Genomic DNA, 9985 nt, shown 5'->3' with positions numbered 1-9985 from the left:
AATATATATCTTTCCCTAATGGATCTGGACAGTTTTATCCAAAGAGATATTTTAACAGAATATAAAATATGTAAAGGAAACGTACAACCTGTCAAAATTCATCACCATGTAAAAATAACTATGAAATAAAAAAATGTTCAGAATCACCAGCACTGCACTCAGACACGATCGTAGAATTGGGCATAATATTGTGGGCACTTCTTTCTTATGCCGACGTTGTAATTTGACGACTTGAAAAGGCACGTATTTCGATGTATTTATCAAAAGTAAGTTATTCATCAAGCGGTGACCGTGCTTACCAACCTGATTGTTGCTTTGCTGCAGGAAAGGGTCGCATCCTTTCCTGCCCAAACGGGCTGCTCTGAAACACAAAATGCCACCCAACCACGGAGCCTGCTGCTGACAAGCGAAAAACATCCTAACATAATAAACCCTCAAGGGTTTTTACTTACACATAATTCTTGGGTTTGTCCCATAAACAATAGCTCCTAAAAGCTCTTCTTTAAAGTGTTCATTAAACATGAGGCATATCCCCTCTGCCCTTTGTTCAAAATGCTTTGAGTATCACCCCTTAAAAGATGAATGATACCTAAGTCGGTATCTATAGGGAAGCAATGCAATGCCAACGTGAAACAAATTTCTTTCTTTCCTTGGTCCATAATGTTGATGTATGCTTTTTTCCCCCCTTTCTTTTGATTAATAGAAAACACTTTTCACAGTATGGTCATCTCTACAATGTAAAAATTGTTTTTACAAATCCCATATATACAGAAAACAACTCAGTCTTCCTTGTGAAGGTTTTCACCATGATATGTTGTAGAGACAGACCACTGAAGCAACTGTCCGTTCCATAGTATTTTCCCCTCACCTCAACAGGTTAGGCATCAGGACGCAAGAATCGTGGGAACTCAGGGTATAAGTTGCCTATCAGCTTTCTCCAACTACATGGAGTTATAACTACATTTCTTAGAAACCAGTTTGAATATGCTAAACGATATGAATAGAAATAACTGATTCCTTTAGTCCATCACCAGAGCTGGAATCTTCTGGGTTTTCATAAAATGAAGTGAACGTCCATATTTTGTTTCAGCCCTTTGGGCAGAAACAAGGCCAAGGAGAGACTGCCACGATTTCCAATGCATTAATTCATACTTTATGACAAGCTTCTTCTGGTACAACTTCCAGTATTATTTGTAATGTTCTGGTTATTCTGCCTACAAAGAAATAATGAAGAAAAATTAAAAATGCACAGAAATCAGAAATGCATAGAAAACAGTAAAATCTGAATTATTTTGGGTCAGATACTGAAAACACACAACCGCTATTTCATAGAGTACTTTCAAGAATTATTTACTTCTTTGGAATCCTATCATGCTCAATTAATGTGTCACTTCTCTAATTTCCCTAAGAATATATTAATATTTTATATTAAAATAAGGCATTTTACTATGAATTGGAAAGCTGAAATATTTTGAGACAATAGAATCAAGATATAAATAAATGTTCAAAACCACATTTCATATTCAGTTTAAAATGGCTTTGTTGTTTTTGCACCTAAGAGATTATAATCAATTCCTCAGCAAAATCAGGAGAAGATTCAGAATAAAATTTTCAGTCACAAACTTATAGTCTATTACTGAGCAAAACAGTTAATCTCCCGGGACCTCAGTTGCCTCATCAACAGGAAGGAGGGACTCGGGAACGAGCTCAGCAAGGCGAAGGGCCAGAAGGTCCCAACGCTCATCACCCCCTTAAAAAGCAAAAACAACGAAAAGCGACAAACTGAAGAAAACAACTCAGGAAAAGCTCTAGACAACAAAGAAGCAGCAGCCTGGCAGAGCTCAAAACTCGAGGGTGGTGGCACAGGTGAGAAAGCATTTTGCCTGCATCACCCTGTCCCCCAGCCGGAGACCCGAGGAAGGTCCCCGACAGGGAGAACCGGAGGACCCCAGCCAGCCTCACGGCTGCGGACATCGGCCATCGGCAGCTTTTGCTGGGGAGGCCTCCCTGGGTCTTCGGCATGCTGCTCCCCCCACCCCCCGAGGGGAGCCTGGAGGCCCCCACCTCTGCATCTGTTCCCACAGGCTGGAGCTGTTGCTGAGGGGAGAGTTGGCCTCAGGCTTCCTAGCTGGTGCTGTGCCCCGCTCACAGGGATGGGAGCCACAGCACCTCAACACCCGGGAGACCTGAGCAGCCTCTGCTCTTTGCCCAGCTCAGCCCGCGGTGGGGCTTTTTCCCACCACCACGACTAGGGTCCCGAAGTCACATGTTGGCTGCCCCCCCAGGTCTGCGCTGCCGCCGCCTAGCCTTCCCCTCCCCCGTCCCTGGTCAAGACTCTGAACTGTCATTGCTGAGATGGCTCTTGCTGCCCCAAGCCCTGCCCCTGGGTCCCAGGTCCTGGCTCCGACCCATCACTGCCAGGGGCACTGTCACTACCGTGAGTCCCACTCCCCAGGCAGCTCAAGGGTCAGACCCATCAACACCTCCCAACCCAGAAAAGCCAGGAGCGGGGGCTTTCACCAACAAATTGTACCAAACACGAAGAATAAACATCAAGACTTCTCAAACTGTTCAAAGAAGCTGAAGAAGTGGGAAGACTCCCAAACTCATTTTATAAGGCAACGTTACCCTGATATCAGAGTCAAACAAAGGCACTATAAGAAAGGGAAATTACAGACCAATATCTCTGATGAATATGGATGCAAAAATTCTCAGCAAAATATTAGCAAACCAGATTCAAGAACACATTAAAGGATCATTCACCATGATGAAGTGCAATTTATCTCAGAAATGCAAGGGTGACTCATCATAGCACTAGAAGTCCTAGCTAGAGCAATTAGGCAGAAAAAGAAATAAAGGGCATCCATATCAGAAAGAAAGAAGTAAAATTATCTCTGTTCACAGAAGACATCTTAAATAAAAATAGAAAGATGTCTCGTGTTCCAAGATTGGGAGAATTAGTATTGCGAAAATGTCCATATGATCAAAAGTGACCTTTGATTCAGTGAAATTTTGATCAAAATCCTAATGGCATTTCTAACATATATAGAAAAACCATCATAAAATTTGTTTGGAACCACAAAAGATGCCTTTTGTATTCAGCATCTGCTCCTCCATCTTCAAAACAGAAGCCTCTTCTGAAGTGTGATTCTTTATTCTAGGACCACCAGCCTTTTGTTTCCTTAGACATCTTGCTTACCTGGTTCACAAATAACCAAATAACCAAAGTTATACTGAGCAAGAACAAAGCTGTAAGCATCACAACACTTGACTTCAGGCTATATTAAAAAGCTGTAGTAATCAAAATAGTATGGCATGAAAAGAGACACATAAATTAGTAGAACAAAAGAGAACTGATACATAACTCCCATATATAGATAATTAACTTATTTTTTACAAGGATACCAAGAACACGCAATAGGGAATGGACAGAAAACTGGATATCTACATGCAAAAGAAAGAAACTGGACCCCTGTTATGCCACTCACAAAAAATTAACTTGAACTAGAGCAAAGATTTAAATGAAAGGCCCGAAACCACAAAACTTCTAGAAGAAAACAGGAAAAAAAAGATCCCTGACAATCGTCTAGGTAATGATTTCTTGGTTCAGTCACCAAAGCACAGACAATAAAAAAAAATTAAAACAAGCATGATTAAACTAAAGAGCTTCTGCACAGCAAAGAAAACAATCAGTAAGTTTAAAAGACAACATCCAGAATGGGAGAAAATATTAGCAAAGCATACATCCAAAATAAATGAAGAACTCAGATAACTCAATAAAACAAAAAGAAAATAGGCCAATTTAAAAAATATGCAAAGAGTCTGACTAGACACTTTCCAAAAAAGACATTCAGGGCCAACATATACATGAACAGTTGTTCAACATCACTAATCATCAGAAAATGCAAAACAAAACCACAATGAGATGTCACATATACATGTTAGGACATTATGACTCATCTCGTGGTACCATTACCAAGCAGCTCATGGACTAAACTTGTCTACAGTCTACACTTGAAGTAGCAGACACAAGGTGGAAGGTACCAGGCTTCCCAATGACTGTGTGGAGCATAGTGGCTTGCTGGCCTGGGACATATAAATCAGACACATAAGACAGGCAATTAAAAAACCATATTCAAAAAAAAAAAAAAAAGACAAGAGATAGCAAATGCTGGCAAGGATGTGAAGGAAAGGGAACCCTTATAAGTATACATTTTGGTAGGAATGTAAATTGGAACAGCCATTAGGGAAAACAGTATGGAGGGGTCCTCAAAATATTAAAAGTAGAACTACCATATGACCCAGCAATCCTACTATGAAGGATGCAGCCAAACAAATTGAAATCAGTATCTCGAAGGGACAGCTGCCCACTCATGTTCACTGAAGCCTTGCTCACAAGCCAAGATGTAAAACAGCTCATGTGTCCATCAACAAATGAATGGATAAAGAAAATGTGATACACACACGCACAGACAATGGAATATTATTTAACCATGAGAGAAAGAAATCCTGCCATTCGCAATAACATGGGTAGACCTTGAAGACGTTATGCTAAGTGAGAAAAGTCAGGCAGAGATAGACAAATACTACTGTGTGAAATAACTTATATGTGGAATCTAAAAATACTGAACTTATAAAAACAGAGTAGAATGGTAATAATGAGGGGTTGAAGGAGGGAGAACTGGGAAGATGCTGTTTAAAGGTGCAAACTTACAACTAGTAATTAAGTGAGTTCTGGATATCTCATGCACAACATAGTGATTATAGTCAATGTACTATATTGTAAAAGTTGCCCAGAGACCAAATCTTAACTGTTCTCAACACAAAAAAAGAAATGACAAATACATGACATAATAGAGATGTTAGTTAATACTCTTGTAGTAATTATACTGCAATATATAAATGTATTGTATCAAACCAGCATATTGTATCCTTTAGCTTACACAATGTTATATGTCAATTACATCTCAATAAAAATAAATTAATTTAAAAAAGGAGAACAAGAGACTTGGACGAGGTCAGTGGTTCTTAAAGTGTTCTCCGCAAACCAGCCGAGACATTACAAAGGCATCTCATGCCCCATTCTAGACCTACTAAATCAGAAATTGAAGGTAGGGTCCAGAAATCAGTGATTCTGGTAGAGATTAAAATGTAGGAGCCACGGAGCTAGATCAGTTCATATCGGCAGTCCTAGAACCCTGTGACTCTAGTTTCCTGGGTTGTTAGTTGTTGTTCACCTCTTATCATTGTCATAAGTCTCTATAAAAACTCTTCAAACTGCTTCTGGACCTGGAGCCTCTCTCCCTTTTTGATGGTTTCAGACCCAGACCATCTCTCAACAAGACAGTCTTTTCTGACTTGTTCCCTGTCACAAGGCCCTTCCAAGCACTATTTAATACCACTAAAAAAGTTTGTCTTTTCAACCTTCACTTTATAACAGTTGTTTTCCCCCAAGTTGTTTTCCTCAGCACACTCGTTTTATAATATCCATCAATTATACAGGGTCTGGCACAGTTCTGGCAAATGGTAAACTCTATGCACATGTTTCTTAAATAAATTATACTTTGTCACAGCCCATTCTACATGGAGATGTCCATGAAGCACAAGGGAACACTCAAGAGCAATAAAAGTCCGTGCTTGCAGGAAAGAAAAACGGTAGAATTACCCTAGAAAAACAAACTGTAGAAGAGCGTCAATCAATAGTAGGAAGATGTGGCTTTGCAGGCAGAGAAGAAGCTGCAGGCAGACGAAGGGTGAAGCGAGAGGCCTCAGGCGCCTGCTGTGGTCAAGAGCAAAGCCGTGGGGTTAAACTGACATCCTCCCAGCCCTTCCTTCCCCCCTGGAGAAGTGTGCTGGAGCTCCCTGAACTCTCTCCACACCGGTCGTGTGTGTGTGTCTATGCATGCATTTATCTCCTGAGATTTTTCGTTTTCTTCTTTTAATAACTGTCTTTCGTAATCAGCATCTGCTCCTCCATCTTCAAAACAGAAGCCTCTTCTGAAGTGTGATTCTGTATTCTAGGACCACCAGCCTTTTGTTTCCTTAGACATCTTGCTTACCTGGTTCACAACGCTGCATCGGGTCCTGACAAAGGGACAGCAACTTAGAGATCGTACTGTTTTCCTAAAAGTGCGACATTTTCCTTCCTGAATGTTCATCCAGTCTGGGTCTTCTGTTCCATTGCACGTCTGGGGCCAACGAATCTCCCTTTTGGTTCCTCATACCCAGTCATTTCTCTTCCTCCACATCCACTTGGTCCTGGGTCTCCCACGACTTTCTTATGCTCTCTCGGAGCGTCAGGATTTGGATGATCCTCAACACTGTGGAGGTTTGGGCGGAGTGACTGATTTTGCCTCTGAGTTGCTGTTATTTCCACACCATTTTCTTCTAGGTTATCTACAGCCATGGGCTCAGACCGGTGCCCGAGAAAGCCTCCAAGGATGCTTCCCGCTTGCCCGGGAAAGCCCAGGGGTGCGGCATCCATGCTCACATAAGTCCTTTGGCTTTGGGGATGATCAACACCATGGTACTATTTCTTGAAATAAAGTGGAGCCAGTGAGTATACACTGGGTGTTTTCAGCAACCACAAGCTACAAGACCAAATGGCAACGGTCACAGCTTCAGTTTCACCGTTCGTATTCAGCAGGTGTTCCTGAAACCAGTGGGGGTCACCACCAACCTCACAGAATCTGACTTGCCAACCATGTTTGGTGCAAGCCCAGGACCTACAGCCAGAACTCGTGAAACAGTAGCACAAAATCTTCCCCAGGAGTCAGGATAAGAATATTAGTATCTACTTTAAAAAAAAAAAAAAACACCTCAGAATCTTTTCACGTGGATGGTCTCATTTGGCCCCTTGGGAAATGCATTCCAGCTTGACGAACTGCAATGCGCGCGGTCCTCGGGCAGCGTCTGTCCGGTGCATTAGGCTGCTCCCAGGGAGGTCTCGGAAATGAAGTCACAGCAGCATACTGTCAGCAGCTTGTGATTTTAGGGCTCTGGACTTGCCTGGCCCCAATCCACAGAAATGGATACGTTTTGCTGGGGCTGCCCAGTATGAGTCTTCGCCACCGAAGGTTTTGTTTAAGCGTGGCTGTCCTCCGTATCTTGCCCTGAGCGAGAGGGACCAACTGCCAGTCACCCCGCTCCCTCCCAGCAGGAACAGAGTCTGGCTCATGAATCCGGGCAATCAAGGGAAGCGGCTGCCCGGAGCCTGGCCAGGGTTTGCCAGGGCTAGGTACCCCCAGGTGGGCATGTCAGTGGGGTATCTGCCCTGCTTTCCTTGGGTGAGGAGCTTGTGTTTCTATAAATAAATAAAAATAAACAGCCAGAAGAAGGAAGCACTCTGTCACAGACAGCAACAAAAAGCTTTCTGGGTGCCTGACTGTTCCCTGAAGAGCCCATTTTCTTTTCACTCTAGGGATGCTATCAAACAAAACGTGGTTCAATACTGGCATCCTGTGGCCAGAAAATTCATCGGATCTCTGGAAACCTCACATCCTCAGGTTCAGAGCATTCCCTGGCTGTCTGGACAGAGCGGCCATTCACATTTCCTGACAGCTGTTCGGTGGCCTTGCGTGTTTTATAGATGCACCCTCAGGGACATGTGTTCTGATAAACCATCATTTCACCAGGCTAATGGGTTCATGGCTGTTAGGGTAAGAATCAAGGCTAATACATAGGCTAAAGAATGTTACCCAACAAGACAATCTGATATGAAATTACTGAGCGAACTGCTCCAAGCAGAGGCTCTCTGGCCTCCAAGTTCACACGGGGTTTGCCTCTAACAGCACGGAGGCGGCCGGGGGAGAGGTGGCGTTCTGGTTCAAGACTCTGCTGTTCCGTCTGCCTGTATGCGCACCTTTTGTTTTGGCCAAAGGCTAGGAAAATACTTGCTATTGCAGCAATAAATACCATGAATTTTTTTTTTTATTTTGTTACAAGAACGCCGCCTAAGAGGAAAATCAAAGAAAATTGAGGGAGGACTTCCAAGGCAGCTATAAAGATAAAGGGTGACAATGAGCGCAGTTCCAAGGCAGGACCGCCACGCTCCTTGGTGAGACTTAACAGTGTTTTTGAGAACCAAATAACCATTACGAGACTACTACATCGCTGTCACTTTCACAAACGGCTACCACTAAATCTGCAGTCCTTGGAGATGTTCAAGACATCATTAGAGACAGTAAAATAACCCAAAACTTGAAAAGCACAATGGCAGGGAAACACATCAAAGAAAGAGCAGGCGCAGAACGTATTAGTAGGCACACACTGAGCAAAACAATGGTGCAAACTACGTACACGTTAGCGAAAGGAGCGAAGTGTTACAGCTGGCTTACTACGGGCAGGAGGAAGACAATGCCTGCTGAGTGCGAGGAAATAAGGAGTCGTCTCCGACTCCAGGGCCACCAGCTCTTTCCTCCTACATACGCTTGGTTTTGCGTGGGGCTCCGGGGTCTCACTTGTGTCCGGCCAGGACCTGAGACAGACCCAGATCTCACAGTCATGAGTATTAATCTGCCCTGGACGTTCGTAATGAGGGAAGCAACCCTAATGGTAAACGCTGTTGAACAAGACTTTCTTTCTCTTTCAGAATCGTGTTGCCTACAACTGAGAAGACATAACTAAAAATATTCTACAGAAAACTAATGTAATCTAATGAGAAACAGAGATTAAATACTCTGCTAGGCAATCAGTGTGCCTGTGTTAGCCTTACAGAGCCTAACTTTTAGAGTAACGCTTCTTTGGGGAATAGTGTTGCCAACTAGGAAACAAACTTCAGTATAAACAGTACAAATAAGGTCTAAAGATACCATATACCAATTAAAAGCTAATAAAAAGGAATAGTAGCAAAACTCTATTTTAAATGACTGGCTTCTAAATGAGTTCAGGAGCACACTAGAGATGCAATACATACACCTGGTTGTTTTTTATTTTATTTTTAGTAGCACCGACATTATTTATTGATATTTTTACCAGAAATCTCTCTGAACTATTTGCTGAACATTTAAAAATTAATTATGGTAAAGTAAGTAAATTAAAACAAATGAGAACAAAGATTCTTTTCTAAACTCACCAACAAGAACACATCTGCTTCTCTGGCTGTATTTTTTACTCCCTCTCTCTTTCCCCAGGCACCTGATCTAGAAAAACCATGGAGTTTGCAGCCCAGCAGATGTGGATTCAAATCCTAGCTCAATGGTTTACATTCCGTACATTCAAAATAAAATCTCCCCCCGCCCCCGAGGCCTGGTTTCCCCATCTGGGTATAGGAATGGCCTCACGCACAGACCATGTGGAGGACTAGAAGAGATGATGACACAAGGAAAACATGTCCCTTGGCAGAGTCCGGGACAGAGGGTGGGGCTTTCAACAGAGGCTGTTCCTCAGCACCTTCCCCACTACCCATCTGCTACTTTCTCCTCCTCCAACTTGCCTGGTCTCCAAGCTCTACGGGCGCTTCCTCTTGAATTTCTTTCCCTTTCTCTTGGATCTGCGGTCCCGGCCTGTGCTCAGACCCTCCCCAGCTCACCTCAGGGTTACTGCAGTCACCAACAACCCCTGCTCTCTGTCTTCACCCTCCAATCCCTCCAATCCATCCTCACTGTCTCCCGGATGATTTTTCTAAAATACAAACCTGCCTGAGTATGAACTAGCTCTGCTACCTAACATCTGTGACTTGTTACAAGGTACATGAATTCTCCCATGCTATAACTCAAAGTCCATAAAATAGGAAAAATAGTTTTCCCAACTCAGAAGGTTTTTGAAGATTAATTAAGGTTGTGTCTGTGCTAATACATGGAATCATATAATAAATGAGAGCTGTGAGTCTTCTCTTCCTTGTTCTTACTGGTCTTTGATGCTTGTGTGGCTTATCGTGCCTATTACAAAGCGCGGTGCTATAATCATGTACCTAGGACCTTTGTAGTCCTCTGCCTAACTCCCTACCAAATCTGATATCACTCATCAAGGAGGCTGTTATGATATA

The 9985-nt window shown here is 42.8% G+C and overlaps 1 protein-coding gene across 1 annotated transcript in view; it reads right to left on the bottom strand.

Moving 5' to 3' along the window:
* Positions 1–367: 367 nt before the first annotated feature.
* The window catches only part of SLC7A11 (solute carrier family 7 member 11), a 65970-nt gene continuing 56352 nt past the window's right edge, over positions 368–9985 (bottom strand). Inside the window, exon 12 of the mRNA XM_054561834.1 lies at positions 368–1214. Within this exon, the coding sequence (XP_054417809.1) occupies positions 1147–1214 (68 nt within the window). The 3' untranslated portion in view covers positions 368–1146. The remainder of the gene's footprint in view (positions 1215–9985) is intronic.

The sequence above is a fragment of the Pteronotus mesoamericanus genome, unplaced genomic scaffold (assembly GCF_021234165.1).
Source record: "Pteronotus mesoamericanus isolate MK-2021 breed Mesoamerican mustached bat unplaced genomic scaffold, CSHL_Meso_final contig_163, whole genome shotgun sequence".
Taxonomy (NCBI): domain Eukaryota; kingdom Metazoa; phylum Chordata; class Mammalia; order Chiroptera; family Mormoopidae; genus Pteronotus; species Pteronotus mesoamericanus.
This window is presented reverse-complemented; position numbering and strand designations above follow the sequence as displayed.